General features: G+C 41.2%; 1 protein-coding gene across 4 annotated transcripts in view; it reads right to left on the bottom strand.

Moving 5' to 3' along the window:
* LOC140719771 (adhesion G protein-coupled receptor B2-like) overlaps window positions 1-22,234 on the bottom strand; it is a 1,068,758-nt gene that overhangs the window by 662,621 nt on the left and 383,903 nt on the right. For all 4 annotated transcript variants that reach the window (XM_073034634.1, XM_073034637.1, XM_073034636.1 and 1 more), the window contains one exon: window positions 4,100-4,261. In XM_073034634.1, the coding sequence (XP_072890735.1) occupies window positions 4,100-4,261 (162 nt within the window). The remainder of the gene's footprint in view (window positions 1-4,099; window positions 4,262-22,234) is intronic.

Below are 22,234 nucleotides of genomic sequence, written 5' to 3'. Positions count from 1 at the left end.
CTTCCCTGATACTCTTGAATGCCCAGTATACTGCAGATGTCTTCCACTGTGAAGACTGATGCAAAATAAGCACTCAGTTCCTCTGCCATCTCTGTGGCTCTCATTACAATATCTCCAGTGTCATTTTCTGTTGATCCGCTATCTAACCTTGACTCTCTTTTGGCCTTTATAAGCTTACAAAAGCTTAGAGTATATTCTTTGATATTAGTCACCAGCTTTCTTTCATAATTAATCCTATCCTTCTGAATGACCTTCTTAGTTTCCTTCTGCAAGTTTTTAAAAGTTTCCCAATCCTCTTGCTTGGGCTTATTTGCATACCCTCTCTTTTGCTTTTACTTTGGCTCAGACTTCACTTGTCAGCCATGGTAGTGTCCTTCTTCCATTTGAGACTTTCTTCTTATTTGGAATATATCTGTCTTGAATTTCCCACATTTTTCGCAGAAACTCCAGCCATTGCTGCTCTGCTGTCCTTCCTGCTACTGTCCCTTTCCAGTCAACTTTAGCTAGTTCCCCTCTCATGCGATTGTAATATCCTTTATTCCACTGAAATACAGACACATTGGACTTTTGTTTCTTCTTCTCAAATTTCAAAGTGAACTCGATCATTTTGTGATCACTGTTCCCTAATGGTTCCTTAACCTTAAGCTCTCATCACCTCCGGATCATTGCACAACACCCAATCCAGCACAGCCAATCCCCTACTGGGCTGAACAACTGTTGAACAACTAGTGGGCTGAACAACTAATGGACTGAACAACTATCACCAAGCTGTTCTAAAAAGTCATCCCTGGAACATTCTACAAATTCTCCCTCTTGAGGTCCAGTACTCACCTGGTTTTCCCAATCCACTGTCATGTTAAAATCCCCACCTTAGAGGGGATAGTAAAAACCACTGAAGGGATCATGAGAGACACTCACCACTCTTTTTATGACATTTACAATGAGCATTGTATAAGAAGGGTCGAAAGAACTATTCAAGATACCTACCACCCATCCCACAATCTCATTGACCTACTACTGTGATTTTTATAAATGACCTGGATGAGGAAGTGAGGGAATGGGTTAGTAAATTTTCTGATGACGCAAAGGTTGGGGTTGTTGTGGATAGTGTGGAGGGCTGTTAGAGGTTAGGGTTAATGAGGGACATCGATAGGATGCAAAACTGGGCTGAGAAGTGGCAGATGGAGTTCAACCCAGATAAGTGTGAGGTGGTTCATTTTGGTAGGTCAAATATGATGGCAGAATATAGCATTAATGGCAAGACTCTTGGCAGCGTGGTTCTTGGGGTCCGAGTCCATAGGACACTCAAAGCTGCTGCGCAGGTTAACTCTGTGGTTAAGAAGGCGTATGGTGCATTTGCTCCATGTACCTGTCCAGGAGTCTCTTAAAAGATCCTATCGTATTTGCCTCCACCACCATCGCCGGCACTCCTAGCACTCCTACCATTCCCCACGGAAGAAACCTAACCCTGACATCTCTGCTGTACCTACTTCCAAGCACCTTAAAACTATGCCCTCTCATATTAGCCATTTCAGCCCTGGGAAAAAGCCTCTCTCTGTCCACATGATCAATTGTTCCTCCAGCCTGAGTGTGGCTTCATCTTGACAGTAGAGGAGGCCATGGATAGACATATCAGAATGGGAATGGGATGTGGAATTAAAATGTGTAGCCACTGGGAGATCCTGCTTTCTCTGGTGGACTGAGCGTAACCGAGCGTTCAGCGAAACGATCTCCCAGTCTGCTCAGTCAGTGAAACGGTGTGCCAGTCAGTTAGTCAAATGCTTGTCTTAGTATATAGTATATATTTTACCTTTCTATGCATATAAAACACTTAAAGACACGTATGTATTCCAATAATTAAACCACTGCATTGCTTAGTAATAATTGCAGCTTTCATCGGGGCAGGGCCTTTCACATGTTCCATTAAAATTGTTCCGACTGTTGACCGACTGTAGCCTTAAGCTTTTCCAATGACCGATGGCATTTCACCTCTTTCCAAACGCTTTATTTCCACTTTATTTTCAATCGCGATCGCTTCCCATCAACAGAACAGAAACACTGTGGGCGGCGGGTCCCGAGCTCCGCCAGCTCCCGAGGTCCGCTGGGTCCTAAGGACCACTGCATGGAATTCCCCGGTTCCTAAGGACCACCGCACTGAGACAGGCTAAATGGGACAAATGGGGGCTGTGCTGGGTTTGGGTATTTGATCCTCCACAATATTACATATGGGAATTTAATCTGGAGGTGGCAGTGTTTTTTTTTACGAGGTTGAATTGCGAGCTCAACATAACCCGGCACGAATGGTATGGGAGTCTCTGGATCGACATCAACCCAGCGCAGGAGTGGTCTTACACTAAATCAAACTCGGGAATCTCCGTTCTCCAACCTGGTGCTGATCTCACTGCGCCACCAGCCCACCAGAACAGTGGAGGGGGGGGGGGTGCTGGGTCAGGGTGAATCTTACTAAGAAAAATTTAAGGCAAATACAAGTTAAACACTCAACAGTGTCAATGGCAACGACTTGGAATTGCGGACAGCATTCTCCTTCCTCGGTTCGTAAGTACGAGTTCTCTGTAAGTCGGACATTTGTAACTCAGGGACTACCTGTCTTTGACCATGCACCTTTGATCATTCAGACTTGAGAATTGTCTTTCCTATCATTTCCTTTGACTCAATTTAATCAATGTTCTTCAGAAAAACAATGGCACAGTTTTAGGATTATGATCATAATCCTAAAACATGAACTCATTCAGTTTCTTTATACACCTCAAATTGTTTTTGAATTGAATTGAATTGACTTTATTTCTTACATCCTTCACATACCTGACTGGGGAGTAAAAATCTTTATGTTACATCTCCGCCTGAATGTGCAAATTGTAAATATAGTAATGTGCCATATATAGTATGTACAGTAAGATATACAACAGAACAGTCAATATAGCTTAAAAATACAATTATGTCACCTAAATTAGTCAGTCTGATGGCCTGGTGGAAGAAGCTGTCCCAGATCCTCTTGGTCCTGGCTTTAATGCTGCGGTACCATTTGCCAGATGGTAGCATCTGGAACACCCCCCCCCCCCCCCTGCAAATAATCCTTTGGGCTCTTTTTACGCACCTGAATCGTGTGAAGTTCACATCCACAAATGTGCTGAGCTGTCCACACCACTCTTTACAGAGTCCTGCGATTGAGGGAAGTGCAGTTCCCATACCAGGCAGTGATGCAGCCAGTCAGGATGCTCTCAATTGTGCCCCTGAAGAAAGTTCTTAGGATTTGGGGACTCATGAAGAACATCTTCAACTGTCTGAGGTGAAAGAGGCATTGTTGTGCTTTCTTCACTACACTGCCAGTATGTACAGACCAAGTGAGGTCCTCAGTAATGTGTATAGTGAGGAACTTAAAAGTGTTCACCCTCTTAACCCCAGATCCACCAATGTCAATAGGGCTGAGCCTGTCTCTGTTGCTCCTGAAATCCACTACCAGCTCCTTTGTTCAAAGAGGAACAATTAAGGGTTGCTGGGAGCAATTAAAATAGGGACTTTTGTAAGGTGTTAATATTCATGATGTAAAATATAGCAGGAGTGAATTATGGGCTGTCATTACAGGTAATATGATAAACCATATGAGCAAAGCTGTGGAGGTTGGCAAATGTTATTTGATTTGATGCACTTTTCTGACATAACAATACTTTTAGAATCAATATTGCTATTTTATTCGTGGCAATACTTTTGTAGGTTGCTCCTTATCATTCTATTATGATGACTGTTACATCCAACAAATATACTGTGTAAATAATGTCATTGTGTAATTGGGCAAAATGCCAAAGGCTCTGCTTGTTGTCAGTCACAGAGCTTTAGTGTGGGAGGATGCTCTTTTAAAAAGGACACAGAGGCAACTGGATGCTAACACAGGAATAGTTGTCAGTTAAAAAGTATTAAGAGTTGAACCGTTTAAGAATTGCCTGTCCAGCATTTGGAGAGGATCATTTAGAGTTAAAAGCAGTGTGTATTATGATTGGAGGTCATAATACACACTGTTCTACAAGCAACACAATTTAAAGAGATACTCTAAGTTACTCAATTTAAGAACAAAGGAAATTACTTGAGCACTCCTGATTGAAGCATTCCCGAGCCTCAGCCTGGTGACCTTTACATGCTGTCCAACCGTGGGTTGAAATACATTTGCGAGTTCTCTGCTGTGTTCCATTTGTACATGTCACTGAGCACCTGTTCCATGGTCCCCACTCCATCCACTGTCCTTCAACTGTCAACACATAAGAGGAACATAAATTCCATGCTGTATACCTTATAACCACTGCTAGTGGGTCTGGAAAATAGCATTCATCTTACCCCGGAAACAGAATCAGCTTTAATATCACCAGCATGTGTAGTGAAATTTGCTAACTTTGTGGTGCCAGTACAATGCAATACATAATAAAGTTAGGGGAAAAAACTGAGTTACAGTAAGTATATAATGTACATTGAATTGAATGGACTTTATTTCTTGCATCCTTCATATACATGAGGAGTAAAAAACTTTATGTTATGTTTCGTCTAAATGTGCAATGTACAATTTATGGTAATTTATAATAAATAGAATACCAACGGGACAGTAAATATAGCATAGAAATACAATTGTTTCAGCATGAATTAACAGTCTGATGGCCTGGTGGAAGAAGCTGTCCTGAAGCCTGTTGGTCCTGGCTTTTATGCAGTGGTACCGTTTCCCAGATGGTAGCAGCTGGAACGTTTTGTGGTTGGGGTGACTTGGGTCCCCCATGATCCTTCGGGCCCTTTTTACACACCTGTCCTTGTAAATGTCCTGAAGAGCGAGAAGTTCACGACTACCAATGTGCTGAGCTGTCTGCACCACTCTCTGCAGAATCCTGCAATTGAAGGAAGTACATTTCCCATACCAGGCGGTGACGCAGCCAGTCAGGATGCTCTCAATTGTGCCCCTCTAGAAAGTTCTAAGGGTTTGGGGGCCTATACCATATTTCTTCAACCGTCTGAGGTGAAAGAGGCGCTGTTGTACCTTTTTCATCACACAGTCAGGATGTACAGACCACATGAAATCCTCGGTGATGTGTATGCTGAAGAACTTAAAGCTGTTCACCCTCCCAACCCCAGATCCATTGATGTCAATAGGGGTTAGCCTGTCTCCATTCCTCCTGTAGTCCACAGCTACCTCCTTTGTTTTTGAAACATTGAAGGACAGGTTGCTTTCTTGACACCACTGTGTCAGGGTGATGACTTGTTCTCTGTAGGATGCCTCTTATTATTTGAGATTATGCCCTCTTCTCATTACTACCATCAGAGAGGAGGTACAGAAGCCTGAAGGCACACACTCAGTGATTCAGTGATTCAGGAACAGCTTCTTCCCCTCTGCCATCTAAGAAAATAGTGCAAAAACATATTTTTTTTAAAGTAAAAGTAGAAAGGTAATGTTCATGGGTTCAATATCCATTCAGAAATTGGATGGCAGAGGGGAAGAAGCTGTTCCTGAATCACTGAATCACTGAGTGTGTGCTTTCAGGCTCTGTCCCTCCTTTCTAATAGTAGTAATGTGAAGAGAGCACATCCTGGGTGGTGTGGGTTCTTGATGATGGACACCACCAAGGTGTATTGGATGCAACCCATGATGGAGGGGACTAATTTTACAACTTTACAATCATTCTAGAGCCAGTAATATTTTAGAGTTTATCATATATAAAACTGAACAAGCAATCTAAACTATACTCTTCCCTCAACTTCATTCTTAGATGTCCTAAAAGAAGGAAATTTCCACAGCAAGGTTGGCTCAGGCTATTGCAAAGGCCTAGCAAGTTCATTCTCTCTTTAAATTGCTTGTCAATATATGAATTAGAAGCAAGAGTCAGCCACTTGTCCCCTCAAGCCTGCTGCACCATAAAATAAGATCACGACTGACATGCCTACCCCTGGCAATCTTTCATCCCTTTGTTTATCAACATCCATCTCTTCCCTAAAAATACACAAAGATGCTGTTTCCAGCTCCTTTTCAGGAGGAGAATTCCAAAGGCTCACAACCTTCTATGAGAAAAACGTTTGTCTTATATCTGCTCTAAATGTATAACTCCTCATTTGAGACAGCAACTGCTAATTCTAGATACCTCCGCAACAGGAAACACCCACCCTATCAAGACCTCCCAGTTTCTTATACCTCTCTATCAAGTCCTGTGCCCTAAACTCCAGCAGATACAAGTTTAGCCTTTCTAATCTTTGTTCATATCTTCCCTGAACTGCTTCCAGTGCATTTACTGTATATTCTTCCTTAAATAAGGAGACCAATACTGTACACATAAGTCCAGATAGGATTCTCTCTTCATCTTGCACTTAATTTCCCCAGCTTTCCTAATTATTAGTTGTACCTTCATTCTCATTCATGAAGATACTGAAGCTCCTCAGAGCTCAGTCACCTTTCACCATTTAATTTCCATTTTTCCTGTTAAAACAGACAAATTCATGGTCTATCATATTATACTCCATTTGCCAGATTTAAGTTCTCATTGATCTATATCTCTTTGCAACCTCTCTACCAACCATCCTGTTCAGAAATCATTTTTCTACCTTAAATAAACTAAGAAGATTGTGTAAAGATCAAGGATCAACTTTACATACAGATCCAGCAGTTCAGGATAACATTGTGTTTTCATTTCAGAGTTCCAATGACTGTAATTTTATCATTTAATTTTAATATATGTTCCTACGTGCTGTGGTGACACCAGCAAAGTTAGCCATCATCCAAGTTATTTACTTAGACTGTTAAAAAGTTGATATCCCAACACTAATCCCTTTGACAAATCACTCGTCTTCCAGAAAAACATCCATTTATGCCTTCTCTCTGCCTCTTGTTAGCAAACTAACTTTCTAATTTATGTTACAACCAATACTATAAGTTTTACTTTCTTAAATAACCTTATTAACTAATGATACGAAGATAAGTGGTGGGGCAAGCAGTGTTGAGGAAGCAGGGAGTTTGCAGAGGGACTGAAAAAAGTTGGAAGATTAGGCAAAGTGACAGATGGAATATAGTGCAGGGAAGTGTATGGTCATGCACTTTGGTAGAAGGAATAAAGATGTAGTCTATTTTCTAAATGGAGAGAAAACTCAAAACTCAGCGATGCAATGGAATGGTACTTGCCAGACCTTGTGCAGGATTCACTAAAGATGAACTGAAACTCTACTGGTGGGACTCATGGTGTGAGGTTCATTTTGGCTTCGCTCCATTCCTTTTACTTTTATTACCCGTAGCCACCCTTATTTACTTTGTTTTATACCTACACTAAAGGGTTTATGTTATAGACATACTTTTGGACTTTGACTTTAAGTTGCTGGAACTGAGTACCAGATCACGAGAAGCTAAAAACGGGAAAGACTCTGACACTAATAGAAAAAGAGCTGGTGATCCAAAATCATCTAAGCAACCTCCTTTAACTTTTGAAACAATGTTGAAACTTTTAGACGATAAACTCAGTCATAAATTTGCCGTGTTTGAAAGAGTTTTAAAGATGGTTGAAGATACTTTTAAATCATTTAAATGTGAATTTGAACTACAACAAGCAAGAATTTCAGAACTTGATGAAGGAGCTCGGCAGAGAGATTGAAGGATTACAAGTTTGGAACAAAATTTATCTTTGATGTCTCAACAGCTCGATCATTATAAATTCAAAGTTACCGACTTAGAAAACTGATCCTGAAGACAGAATCTACGGATAATCGGTCTTCCTGAAGATGTCGAGAAGGGTGATCCCATCAAGTTCTTTTCTCAAATTTTATTCGATGTGTTTGGCACAGAAGTTCTGGACGCCCCTCCATTAATCGAACGCGTTTATCATATTCCACATCCGAAACCTTCTACTGGATCTAAACCAAGACCAGTTATTATTTGTTTCCATTACACTCGCATCAAGGATCGTCTGATATGTGCTGCTCGACGGAAAAGCATGTTCGAATTTCAAAGTTTCAAATTTTGCTTCGTCAAAGATTTCAGCCCCAAAGTTTTGAAGGAATGAATGGCTTTTAAGCCACCGATGTCGGAATTCTTTTGAATGGGTCCCAAACCAGCCCTGCTGTTTCCTGCCTGATTGAGAATTGTCCTTTCTGATGATTCCCGTTGTCTGTTTAAGTCATTAAATGAAGCCCAAAAATTTTTCAATGAACAACGTTCTTCTGCTATGGTCTAATTAATGTCCTGCTTTTTTTTTGGTTTTTACTTGAATTTTTTAGCTACTAACTAGGTTACAGATCTGATCCAAGGTTCTAATGCAAGGGTTCTCGTTTTTGGTTTGTAGTGTAAGTATTCTTTGTATTTCTAGATTAAACTTTTCGGCTGTCTTTGGTGATTCTGCTCTTTTTATTTTTTGAAACTAATTTAGTAGATGATTTGGTGTTTGATTTCCTTTTTATTGCCTTATTTATTGAGAATCAATAATATTGCCTCAAATTATTTCTGTCAACCAGACCGGATTTATTAAAAATCGCTATTTGTCTTTTAATATTAGGAATTAATGAATATTGTTTATACTCCTTCATCTAGAATTCCAGAATGTGTCATCTCATTGGATGCCAAGAAAGCATTTGAAAGAGTTGAATGGGCATACTTATTTAGCATGCTTGAGATATTTAATTTTAGCTTGAAATTTACATCTTACCTCTTCGGCTTCGGTACTTATCAATAATTTAAGATCTCCCTTTTTTCAGTTGTTTCATGGCACTAGGCAAGATTGCCCTCTTAGTCCATTGCTATTTGATATTGCCCTGGAACCTTTAGCTATTGCCATTCGCAACACACCTACTAGGCATTTCCCATGGGAATGTGATACATAAGTTATCATTATATGCAGACGATTTGTTACTATATATTTCTAATCCTGAGAAATCCATTCTTGCTGTTATATCCTTGCTCACTCAGTTCAATAACTTTTCTGGTTATAAACTGAATGTTAATAAGAGTGAACTTTCGCCTTTAAATATGCACGTTCCAATATATAGATGTATATAGATTGGTAATGGACTATTTCACTTATCTGGGTGTTAAAATTACTAAGAAGCATAAGGATTTATTTAACACCAATTTTTTTTACCTTTAATAGACCAGGTTAAGAAATTACTTACTAAATGGTCCTTATTGTCTTTATCATTAATTGGTCGAATTAATGCTATTAAGATGATTATTTTACCTAAATTTTTATATCTTTTTCAAGCAGTACCAATCTTTATTTCCAAAACCTTCTTTGATACTATTGACTCTAAAATTTCCTCTTATGGCAGAATAAAAATCCTAGGTTAAGTAAAAAATATTTACAGAAATCCAAAAAGGATGGCGGTTTGGCACTGCTGAATTTAAGATTTTACTATTGAGCAATTAATATTTGATATTTAATATTTTGGACACAGGGTGTAGATATAAATGTAAGTCCACAATGGGTTAACCTTGAATGTAATTCTCTACAAGGGTTTTCATTGGTTTCCATCTTAGGGACTTTGTTTCCTTTTGTTCTTTCTAAATTGAACAAACAAATAGTTAATCCAATAATTTATAACAATTTATGATAATACATTACTAATATGGTTTCAGTTTCGTAAATTTTGGCTTGAATTAATTTATTCTATCAAGTCCTATTACATCTAATTTTTTTTCAACCCTCTGTTATGGATCAAGCATTTTCGGTATGGAAAATGAAGGGTATAATATGTTTTCGTGATTTATTTTTGGATTATTGTTTCATGTCTTTTGAACAGTTTTCTAATAAATATTATTTGCCCAGATCCCATTTTTTTTAGATATTTACAGATTAGAGATTTTTTGAATACTATGTTATCTACTTTTCCAATTTCATATCCTACTGATATCACAGAAATAAAATTAGGCTAAAACCCTTAATCAAAAGTGTTTAATAGCAATCATTTATGATATGATTATGAAAACACAGTCAGGTATATCTGACAAAATTAAGAATGAATGGGAGAAGGAACTTTGACTCTCCTTATCTATAGAGAAACGGAAGAAAATTTTTCAATTAGTTAACTTTTCTTCTATTTGTGCTAAACATACATTGATTCAATGTAAAGTGGTACATAAGGCCCTTATGTCTAAAGATAAATTAGCTCGTTTTTATTCTCATGTAAGTCTGATCTGTGATAGATGTCATTCTGAGGTAGCTTCTTTGACTCATATGTTTTGGTCTTGTCCTCTTTTGGAAAAATATTAGAAAGATATTTTTGATACTATTTCTACAGTTTTGCGTATTGATTTACAGCCTCATTCTATTACCGCAATTTTTGGTCTACCAATAATGGATTCACCTCCTCAGCTTGTCAGATGATTGCATTTGCTACTTTAATGGCTAGAAGGACCATTTTATTGAAATGGAAAGAGATTAACCCTCCGACCATATCGCCATGGTTTTCCCAAACCGTATCTTGTTTAAACTTAGAAAAAATTAGAAGTGGTACTTTTGATTCCTTGGTTAAATTTGAAGAAACATGGAGGCCATTTATTCAATATTTTCATAGAATGTAATTTGACCTTTTCTTATTCCTTTGTATTAACCTTAAATATAGGTAGACGAGTGGAGTTGATGACATTACTGTTTGTATCCTGTTACGTACCTGTGGGTATCTTGTACTTGTCACATGACAGTGGTGTTGAAGTTATACTGGACTTAAGGTAGTGGTCTTGTGATGGTGGAGTGACATCATTTTCCCGCCAGTAGAGGTCATGTGATAGATTTTTTTTACATGGTATAAAAGGAGGACCCCTCCCTGTGAGGAGGGGCAGTTCGTGGCTGGATTTGCCATTTTGACTCCATGCCACTGCATGGTCCAATATTATGATGCAGTTTGGTTGAAAGGTGGAGTTTTATTTAATGCCTAGAGTTTAAAAGGTCATTGCCGGCAGTTTCTTTATAATACTACCAGTTAAAAATCAGCAGAGAGTGAAGATCGGAGTTTAGGAGCTAAAAGATTGAGGAAAGTCGATTTCGACGGTGAAACAGGTTCCACCTTGTTTGATCCTCATTCGGAAGGAATTTGTTGGCTGTCCCCATGGTAACCCCTGCGAATAATAGCAGAAAGGGTTGGGTACAGTTTTGTAAAGGAAAGGTCAGTGCCTTTAAGCTGTTTCATTTTCTTCTACGTAAATTCTCCGGGAAAAGTATAGTTCGACCAGGAACCGCAACAATACGACGTGAAAGAGAATTTAAATCATCTAAGAAGTCTCTCCTTTAATGGACTGTAAGCATTTTGAACTTTTGCAGTACTACTTTGAAGAACTGTTTTTGCAACATCGCTTTAAGAACTGTTTAAGCTTTATTCCTTTAAGAACTGTTTAAGCTGCCGCACAGCAGCTGATTTCCGGTTACGTTAGTGGCTTGTTTACTTTTGGGCGTTTGTTTTTCAGTGTTTAATAAATGTTTTATTTGTTATAAAAAAAACCCTGCCTCACTTATATATTTATTGTTGCTGAATCCGTAACAATCCAATGTAATAAAGTCAGCCCAGCTTTGTTTAGTTTAGTTTAGTTTACCTTGTGTTTGATTTTTCAATTTGTTTTTTTTAATCTTTTTATTTCTTTACATCATGTTTATATTAAGAGCTTGGGAGGTCAACTATATTGGTGTTGCTTATAGCTTATATCAACATGTATCAATTACCAATAATATAATCCCACTCTCTTTGTACTATTATGACTGCTATGTATACTTAATAAAACTTAATAAAAAGATTGAAAAAGGAAAAACAGATTAACTCGCAGAGTGAGTCAGTGGTAAGAAAGGCATGTGCAAGGTTAGCATTCATTTTGAGAGGACTACAATATAAAAGCAAGGAATTGATGGTGAAGCTTTATCGGAGTATTGTGAACAGATCTGGGCCCCTTAGCTAAGAGGAGGCTCAGGAGAATGATTCCAAGAATGAAGGCATTAACATATGAGGAACATTTTATGGCTCTGGGCTTGTACTAGCTGGAGCTTAGAGCTTAGAAGAATGCTGGGAGGGGGGCGGTGGTGGGAATCTCATTGAAACCTATCAAATATTGGAAGTAACACACGCACAATGCTGGTGGAATGCAGCAGGCCAGGCAGCATCTATAGGAAGAAGTACAGTCGACATTTCGGGCTTGGAAGTCATAGATAGAGTGGATGTAGAGAGCAAACACAAGGAAATCTGCAGTTGCTGGAAATTCAAACAACACACACAAAATGCTGGTGGAACACAGCAGGCCAGGCAGCATCTATAAGGAGAAGCGCTGTCGACGTTTTGGGCCAAGACTCTTCGTCAGGACTAACTGAAAAGAGAGATACTAAGAGAGTTGAAAGTAGTGGGGGGAGGGGAAATGCGAAATGATAGGAGAAGACCGGAGGGGGTGGTTTGAAGCTAAGAGCTGGAAAGGTGAGAGGCAAAAGTGATACAGAGCTGGAGAAGGGAAAGGATCATGAGACGGGAGGCCTCGGGAGAAAGAAAGGGGGTGGGAAGCACCAGAGGGAGATGGAGAACAGGCAGAGTGATGGGCAGAGAGAGAGAAAAAAAACAAACAAAAAAAAACAACTAAATATGTCAGGGATGGGGTAAGGAGGGGCATTAACGGAAGTTAGAGAAGCCAATGTTCATGCCATCAGGTTGGAGGCTACCCAGCGGGTATATAAGGTGTTGCTCCTCCAACCTGAGTTTGGATTCATTTTGACAGTAGAGGAGGCCGTGGATAGACATATCAGAATGGGAATGGGACGTGGAATTAAAATGTGTGGCCACTGGGAGATCCTGCTTTCTCTGGCGGACTGAGCATAGGTGTTCAGCGAAACGGTTTCCCAGTCTGCGTCGGGTCTCACCAATATATAAAAGGCCACACTGGGAGCACTGGACGCAGTATACCACACCAGCCGACTCACAGGTGAAGTGTCGCCACACCTGGAAGGACTGTCTGGGGTCTTGAATGGTGGTGAGGGAGGAAGTGTAAGGGCAGGTGTAGCCATTGTTCCGTTTACAAGGATAAGTGCCAGGAGGGAGATCGGTGGGAGGGGATGGGGGGGATGAGTGGACAAGGGAGTCGCGTAGGGAGAGATCCCTGTGGACAGCAGAAAGTGGGGGAGGGAAAGATGTGCTGGGTAGTGAGATCTCGTTAGAGGTGGCGGAAGTTACGGAGAATTATACATTGGACCTGGAGGCTGGTGGGGTGGTGGTGAGGACAAGGGGAACGCTATCCTGAGTGGGGTGGCGGGTGGATGGGATGACGGCACATCCCCCCACTACTTTCAAATCTCTTAGTATCTCTCCTTTCAGTTAGTCCTGACGAAGGGTCTCAGCCCGAAATGTCGACAGTGCTTCTCCTTATAGATGCTGCCTGGTCTGCTGTGTTCCACCAGCATTTTGTGTGTGTTGTTTGGATGTACAGAGGATGTTTCCCAGAGTGGGTAAGTCTAGAATCAGAGGGCACAGCCTCAGATTAGAGGATGTTCTCTTAGAACAGAATGAGGGGTAGGTTCTTCAGCCAGAAGGTGGAATTCATTGTCACTGATAGCTGTAGAGGCCAATCCATTCAGTATAGTTAAAGCGGAGGTTAATAGGTTTTTGAATAGTTGGGGTATCGAAAGTTACTGGGGTTTGAGAGGGATAGTAAATCAGCAATGATGGAATGGCAGAGCAGCCTCAATGGGCAGAGTGGCCTAAGTCTGCCCCTATGTCTCATAGTCTTGTGGCCTTATGGAAATCTTAGTATAGAATATTAATCAGTTCCCCTTTACTACAACACGTTAGAAGAACTCTAACTCTAACTCTGCTGGTCAACTATGATTTACCCTGCTCAAAACCTAATTATGTTAAAATATTTGAAGTACTTTAAAAAAATTATTTCTGTAGTAACAGCTTTCCTCTATACCAGATGTAAAGCTAATTGGCCTATACCTTTCTCTTTTTCATCTCCTACCCATTTAAAATAAATGAATTACATTTATCATCTTCCAATACATTTAAGATACTCTCCACCTCCTCCTCTCTTTTCATCCCTAGCAATGCATTCAAATTTATTATCCTTTTCTTTCTTCTCCCCTACAACTTCGGGCTGAGCGCATCCCTCCTCCATCACCTGCCTGTCCTCCCTCACACACGGTCTACTTACTTGCTCTACTGGTGAACTAACCTCCTCTCCCATAGTTTCCTCAAATTGATTTCCGCCCCCCCATCTTACTAGTTTAAAGTCTGCCCCGTAGCCCTAGCAAACCTCCCCGCTAGGATATTGGTCCCCCCAGGATTCAAGTGTAACCCGTCCTTCTTGAACAGGTCACGCCTGCCCCAGAAGAGGTCCCAATGATCCAGAAACTTGAATCCCTGCCCCCTGCTCCAATCCCTCAACCACGCATTCATCCTCCACCTAATTCCATTCCTACTCTCACTGTCGCGTGGCACAGGCAGTAATCCCGAGATTACTACCTTTGCGGTCCTTCTTCTTAACTGCCTTCCTAACTCCCTATACTCTCGTTTCAGGACCTCTTCCCCTTTCCTACCTATGTCATTGGTACCTACATGTACCACGACCTCTGGCTCCTCACCCTCCCACTTCAGGATATCTTGGACGCGATCAGAAACGTCCCGGACCCTGGCACCAGGGAGGCAAACTACCATCCGGGACTCCCGATCACCTCCACAGAACCGCCTGTCTGAACCCCTGACTATCGAGTCCCCTATTACTATGGTCCTCTTTCTTCTATCCCTACCCTTCTGAGCTACAGGGCCATCCTCTGTGCCGGAGGCCCGGCCACTGTCACTTCCTCCAGGTAGGCTGTCCCCCCCAACAGTACTCAAACATGAGTACTTATTGTCAAGGGGTACAGCCACTGGGGTACTCTCTAGTACCTGCCCCTTCCCCTTCCTGACCGTGACCCACCTATCTGCCTCCCGTGGCCCCGGAGTGACCACCTGCCTGTAACTCCTCTCTATCACCTCCTCACTCTCCCTGACCAGGCGAAGGTCATCGAGCTGCAGCTCCAGTTCCCTAATTCGGTCCCTCAGGAGCTGCAGTTTGGCGCACCTGGCGCAGATGTGGACGTCCGGGAGGCTCGGAGACTCCAGAATCTCCCACATCCGACACCGAGAACAACAAGCTGCCCTCACACTCATACTTCCCGAATAACTGAAAATAACAAGAACTAAAAGATAAGCCTACTGTGCCCTCTTCCGCCTAAGCCCTCTGAGCCCAAGCCCTACACTCTGCTCCCGGCTCACTCCGCTGCCCGCAAACGAAGCTGCCCGCTGCTTAAGGCTGCGTTCTTTTTATATCTTCCCTCCTTCCCAGGCCTCCTTCACGCGCCTGCGCAGTCCCGCCTCTCAGAACTCCGATCTGAGAAGCAATTTGAAAATGGCCGCCGCCGCACTTCTTCTCAAAGCCTCGCTGTCCTCTTCCAAAAGAGAACTGCCTCACTCCTTCTCCTTCTCAATCTAATGGAACCTTCCCTAAGTTTAGAAAGCTTCTGAAAATTAAAACCAAAGGTATATAGCCATATTATATGTGTGGTATATCACAGAAATAAAACCTTAAATACTGTATTCTTCAAATGGTCACACATTTGATCTTCCTTTACCATAGTTTAAAAGAAATAACCAATTCTGTAATGCCAATATTTAGAGCACTTCATGGGGTGATTTTTTAAACAGTAACATTCCATCTTTCTATTGAATGTTGAAATTTTCACCACAATACAGTCCGAGAGTTAAAAGGGGTCATACTGTGCCTATAAAAATATTCACTCCCCTTGGAAGTTTTCATGTATTTTTTAAATGTTTTGACAATGATCAACAAAGACTCTTTTGTGTCAAAGTAAAAACAAATTTCTACAAATTGTTCTAAATTTATTACAATTATTAAACACAAAATAATTGATTGCACAATTTCTTACCCCCTTCAAGTCAGTATTTACTAGCTGCACCTTTGGCAGCATTTACAGGCTTGAGTCGATGTGGATAGGTCTCTATCAGATTTGCACTTCTGGACATTGCAATTTTTCCCCATTCTTGCTCAAGTTCTGCCAGATTGCACAGAGATCAGCGCTTTTCAAGTGTAGCCACAAATTCTTAATTGGATTGAGGTCTGGACTCTGACTTGGCCACTGCAGGACATTGAGTTTTTGAGGACATCTTGCTCTAAGCAGACGTACAATTGTGCCGTATTCTTTCCATTTCTTGATGATTGACTTATCTGTACTCCATGGGATATTCCCTGACTGAGAAATTTTTCTGTATCCATCTCCTGACTCGTGCTTTTCAATCACCTTTTCATGGAGTTGCTTGGCGTGTTCTCTTGTCTTCAAGGTGTAGTGCTTGTCAGGGTACTGACTCACCAACAGTTGAACCTTCCAGATACAGGTGTATTTTTTCTACAATCAATTGAAACACCTTAAATGCACATAGCTTTACATATAACTAAGACACCTTAACTAACTATCTGACTTCTAAATCCAACTGGCTGCACTAGTGATGATTTGGTGTTCCATAATAAAGGGGGTAAATACTTATACAATCGATTATTTTGTGCCTTCTATTTGTAATTAATTTAGACCACTTTTTAGAGATCTGTGTTCATTTTGACTCGAAAGAGTCTTTTTTTGTTGATTAGTGTGAAAAAAGCCAAATTAAATCCATTGTGATTCAGTGTTGTAAAACAATAAAACATGAAAACATCCAAGGAGGGTGAATATTTTTTATAGACACTGTATATACAGCATGCATTGGTTTGCAGACTCCTTAATTGTACTTTCAGTTTCCGAATAGTACAACCTACAAAACATAGGACATTTTAGCTGAATTAACATTTTTACATGAATCTTAAATTAATGCCACTAAATATTTTCACTACAACTAAATATTCATGGAAGGTTGTGCTCATGTATTTTGAACTTAGGTCTAGGATCTGACAGAGCTGAATTGAAGATAGCCAGCAGCCAATATTACTATACTCATTTTGTTCTAGTAACTTATCTATTATAACATGAAAGCAGGTCCAATCCATCCCTCCCGAAAGAGAAAACTCATCAGACTCAACTCCCTTTTTTTCACTGGTACCCCTGCAGCTTATTATCTCACACATGCCCATCAACTTCAATTTGATCATTTTGTCAGTTACCTAAAGAGTAATTTACATTAACTAACTTTGTGTTGTTGGGAAGAAATCAAAGCACCTTGGAGATACTCAAAGCAATGACTCAGAAAATTTTTGAAGTGCCCATGAAGGTCAATGAAAGCAAGACTGTAGACAGAACGTATAGGAATTTCAGTAAAGCCTTTGATAAGGTTCTGCTTAGTATGCTGGGATTTTTAAAACTTTTTTTGACTATGTCATTTGTCAGAGAAAGCCTACAAGTGTTATATTAACTCAAATCTAAGAACTTTGCTTTGCATGGCTCATATAACTGGGGAGATTGGGGAATGCCTTCTCAAGGAGAACACCAGGTTCCTAAAGGATGCAAGGAAGGATGATATGGCTGGAGCCTTGACAGGAATGAGGTGCCAGAGGTTTGGAGGATGGTTAACGTTGTTCCTTTATTTAAGAATGCCACAGAGACAAGACAGGAAACTGCAGGCTGGTGAGCCTTATGCAACGATAGGGAAATTGCTGGAGAAAATCCAAAGGTATAGGATTTATGTGCATTAGAAAGGCAGGAGCTGATCAGGGATGAGCAGCATAGCTTTGTTCAGGGGAAATCCTGCCTCTCAAATTTGATTGAGGAGGAAACTAAGAACACGGATGAAGTTAGGTTGGTAAACCCTGTCTATATGAATGTTAATTAGTAAGGCATTTGACAAGGTCCCACATGGTAGGCTGATCCAGAATGTAAATGAACATGGGATTCAAAGTGAGCTCGCTAGCGGGATTCAGTAGGCTTGGTGATAGTGGGCAGAGGGTAATGTTGGAAGGGTGCTTTTCTGATTGGATGTTTGTAACTGGTGTGCAGCAGAGATTGTTGCTGGCCCCCTTACTGAATGCAATATGTCACTTGATGTCAATAAGCAATGAGTGGTGGAATCCTCTGTTGTCATTCCCTCAAAAATGAGTATTTGGGGAGGGATGTCCATTGAGGAGAAAGCAGCAGCAAGAGCAGTCAGGGTGATGTCTGAGATTTTGTGCTCACAAACAAGACTTCACATTTGATGAGTATTCCCTTTCCAGGGTCCAAAAAGCTTACTGGCATGGCAACATGAACTTTCCAAAGGATTGGAGTTGTTTAGAAATATAGAAACACAGAAAACCTACAGCACAATATAAGCCCTTCGACCCACAAAGCTGTGCTGAACATGTCCGTATCTTAGAACTACCTCAGCTTACCATAGCCCTCTAACCTTTTCTAAACTCCATGTATCCATCCAGGAGTCTCTTCAAAGACTCCATCGTTTCTGCCTCCACCACCATCTCCGGCAGCCCATTCCATGCACTCACCACTCACTACATAAAAAACTTACTCTGTACCTACTCACCAGCATCTTAAACCTGTGTCCTCTTGTGGCAATCATTTCAGCCCTGGGAAAAAGCCTCTGACTATCTACATGATCAATGCCTCATTATCTTGTACATCTCTATCACGTCACCTCTCATCCTCCATCGCTCCAAGTTTGTGATTAAGTTAAATTTCTAATTAATATTCCATGCTTAGCTTCTTGTTGTAAACAAGTAAACAATAAGGTCTTGTGGACCCATGTTTAATCACTGCAAGACAATGAGTTTATGTTAACTGGCCTGCATAGACAATACTGGCACCATTGTGACTGAGTTCAAGGAAGCTTGCAGACCAAACTGGTTTAATCACTTAGCACAGCAAACATGGTCATAGGCCAATCAATACTTAGGATATTTGTGTATCAGAAAGTCAGCCCTCAAGGCATTAATTTTGGATGTCTGGGATCTATGTTCCCAGAAGCTTCTAGATCATCTGTGTGAATTACTTTGTCCTATCACATGTAGATAATGTCAACTAGTAACAAAGCAATATAAATGTTAGAAAGCAGTAGCAATTATTGGGAATGGCCAGGAGAATGACAGAAAGATGAAGTATCTCAGCCCAAAACATTAACTGTTTATTCCTTTCCATTTATGCAGCCTAAATTGCTATGTTCTTCTATCATTTGGATCATTTCTATCAGTTGGAAATCAGCAGCATCTATTGTGTTTGTAACACATTTCACTGAATTTTGTGCTGTACATGTAATGAATAAATGAAACAGAATCTGAATCTGAATGCATGGCTTAAGATTTGGCCCTGGGAGCATACATTCAGACTTTTGGAATGTTGGGAACTCTTTTGGGACAAATATCCAGGATTTAAGTCTTCCAGGATAATCTTATTCTTCTGGGTTTCATCTGAACTAGAGGCAGGCAGATTTGCTGGTGCTATTAGGAAGGATTTAAACCAGACTGGTAGGGGTATGAGATCCAAAATAGCAGTAAGGCAGATGGGTGGCTAGAAGTTCATACAAAATTGAAAGGGACCCATAGAACCAGATCAGAAAATGGAGGGATTGCCATGAAGGTAGATGTAATGATCACTAAATCATTAAGAATGGACAGGCAGGAACCAGATAATATATATAATGGGACAGAATAGTTGAGGAGTGTTTATTTTAATGCAAGAAATATTAAAGGTAAGGAAGCTGAACTTTGAACATGAATCAATACATGCTATAGTGGCCAATACCGAGATTTAGTTGAAAGCGTGACAGGACTGGATATTTTTGATATTGGAAAAAGGATAGAGAGAGAAGCTGATAAAAACAGGAGAGGAATGGCATTATTAGTCAGGAACAATATCACAGTTGCACTTTGAGGGGACATAATGGAGGGCTCATCCAATGAGGCAATAGAAATAGAACTCAAAATAAGAAAGGTACAATTACACTTTACAAACCCCCCAATAACCGCAGGGACATTGACAAACAGATTTCTATGCAGATGATTGAAATGTGAAAAACAATAGGGTTGTCATAATGGTGGATTTCAACTTCCCTAATATAGACTGTGTCCTCAGTAGCGCAAAAGGGTTTGACAGGGCACAGTTTAGATAGATATTGATCTCAAGGAAATTACTGTGTCACAGTAGCATTACAAGAGCACAAATATAAATATTAGAACAGAAGTAGAAAGAATAAAAAATAAGTTACCACAAACAGTCTAATAGAAGGGGGTCATCACTTCTGAGGCTATACGTTGACTCATTATAGAGACTAATAGTCGTGGGCAAGAATGACCTCATATAGCGCTCTTTGGAGTAGTGCAGTTATCCTAGTCTATTACTAAAAGTGCTCCTCTGTTCAGCCAAAGACAAACAGAGGGTGAGAAACATTGTACAGAATTACTAGGATTTTCCAGAGGGTCTTTTGTTCTACCACAGCCTCCAGTGAGTCCAGTTTGACTTCTATAACAGAGCCAGCCTTTCTAATCAGTTTATTAAGCCTGGTGGGATCACCGGTGTTGATACCATTGCCCCAGCACACCACCCATAGAATTGGTGAAAACAGACTGGAGGACCTGTGAAGGAGAGACCAGCATACTCAAGCACCTCAGTCTCCTCAGGAAGTAGAGGCGACTCTGGCCTTCCTTGTATACAGATCCCACTCAATTCCATCATCCAGGTGCACCCCCAGGTTCTTGCAGGACCTCACCACATCCACGTCCTCAACATCAATAGTAACAGGGAGGAGTGCATGCTGAGTCTGCCTAAAGCCCTAAAGCCCTTTATCTTACTGATTTTGAGCTGCAGACAATTCAGCTTGCAGCATTTGACAAAGTCCTCCACCAGGACCCTGTATTCATCCTGCTGTACTCCTTTTATACACCCAAATATTGCTGAGTCATCAGAGAATTTCCATGAATGACATGATACAGTGTTGTATCTGAAGTCTCAGGTAGATAAGGTAACAGGAAGAGAGTCAGTACAGTCCCCTGTGGGGTTCCAGTGCTGTTTATAGCCATGTCTGAAGCCGCTCACACTGTGGTCTGCCAGTCAGCATTGAATGGAGCTTTTCTCCCAGAAATGAGGGCTGTTTGGCATTGAAGCCTCTTGAGAAATCAGGGAACATGATCCTCACAGTGCTGCCCTGCTCATCCAATGGGAGTAGGCTCTGTTCAGCAAGTAGATGACAGCATCATCAACTCCAATGTGCTCCTGGCAGGCAAATTGCAGGGGATCGAGGCTGATCTGACCAGAACCAGCCTCTCTATGGTCTCCATGATGTGTAAGGACAAGGTCAATCGACGATAGTCATTCAAGACTTTCTGTTGGCCCCCCTTGGGTACTGGGACCACACGTGATGTTTTCCACACAGTCAGGACCATTTCCAGGTTGAGACTCAGATTGAAAATGTGCTAGAGAACTCCACACAACCACTCAGCACATTCCTTCAGGTCTTTGGGGTTCACACCACCTGGTCCTGATGCTTTGCCATGTCTGAGTTCCCCTAGATCTTGTCTCACCTGCTCAGCAGTGAAGATGAGTCTATGATGACTGGAGAGTTGATAGAAGGTGGGGACTGGGGGAGGTGAAGACAGCTGTTGATATGTGGAGGTCTGGATGGTAGGTGTAGGATAAAGAAGGGATATAAATGGTGGTAGCCTGTGTTGTTCATTCACGTGTTGAAGCAGAGGGGGAGGAGGGAGGGGGCAGGCATCGGTGCTGAGACAGCATTGGGTACCTCTGCATCTGGACTGGTGTGCTGAGGTGGGTGTGAACAGGAGGGCAATTGGTAAGCCTATTAAACAATTGGTTTAACTCATTAGCCCATTCGTGGCTGTGTTCTAAGGCTCTACAGCCAGGCTGATTGAAGCCAGTGATGTTCATCATGCCTCTCCACACCTCCCAGCCAAGTTTGTTCTCCAGCTCTCTCCTGTATTCCTCTTTAGCCACCTTGATCTTCTCCTTTAGCTCCCTCTGCATGCTTCAATTCCTCCCTGTCTACAGATCTAAAGGCTTTCTTTTTGTGGTTGAGAAGAGCCTTTATATCACTGGTGACCCATGGTTTGTTGTTAAGAGAAGTAGCAAAAAGACCTTGATGGTATTACAGTGCCCACACAGAAGTTGATGTGTTGTTGTTGTTCATCGTTCGGAGTCGAAGACGACCACGACTTCTGTCAGGTGGAGGGTTTGTGACTGTGGGTCCGGAGGTGATTGGTGAGGCCAATCCAGGCCCTGAAAGCTCTCTCACATATGGGACACATGAGGGTAGGTGCTGCAGTGGAAGTGGA

This window comes from Hemitrygon akajei, chromosome 32 (assembly GCF_048418815.1).
Source record: "Hemitrygon akajei chromosome 32, sHemAka1.3, whole genome shotgun sequence".
NCBI classification, from domain to species: domain Eukaryota; kingdom Metazoa; phylum Chordata; class Chondrichthyes; order Myliobatiformes; family Dasyatidae; genus Hemitrygon; species Hemitrygon akajei.
This window is presented reverse-complemented; position numbering and strand designations above follow the sequence as displayed.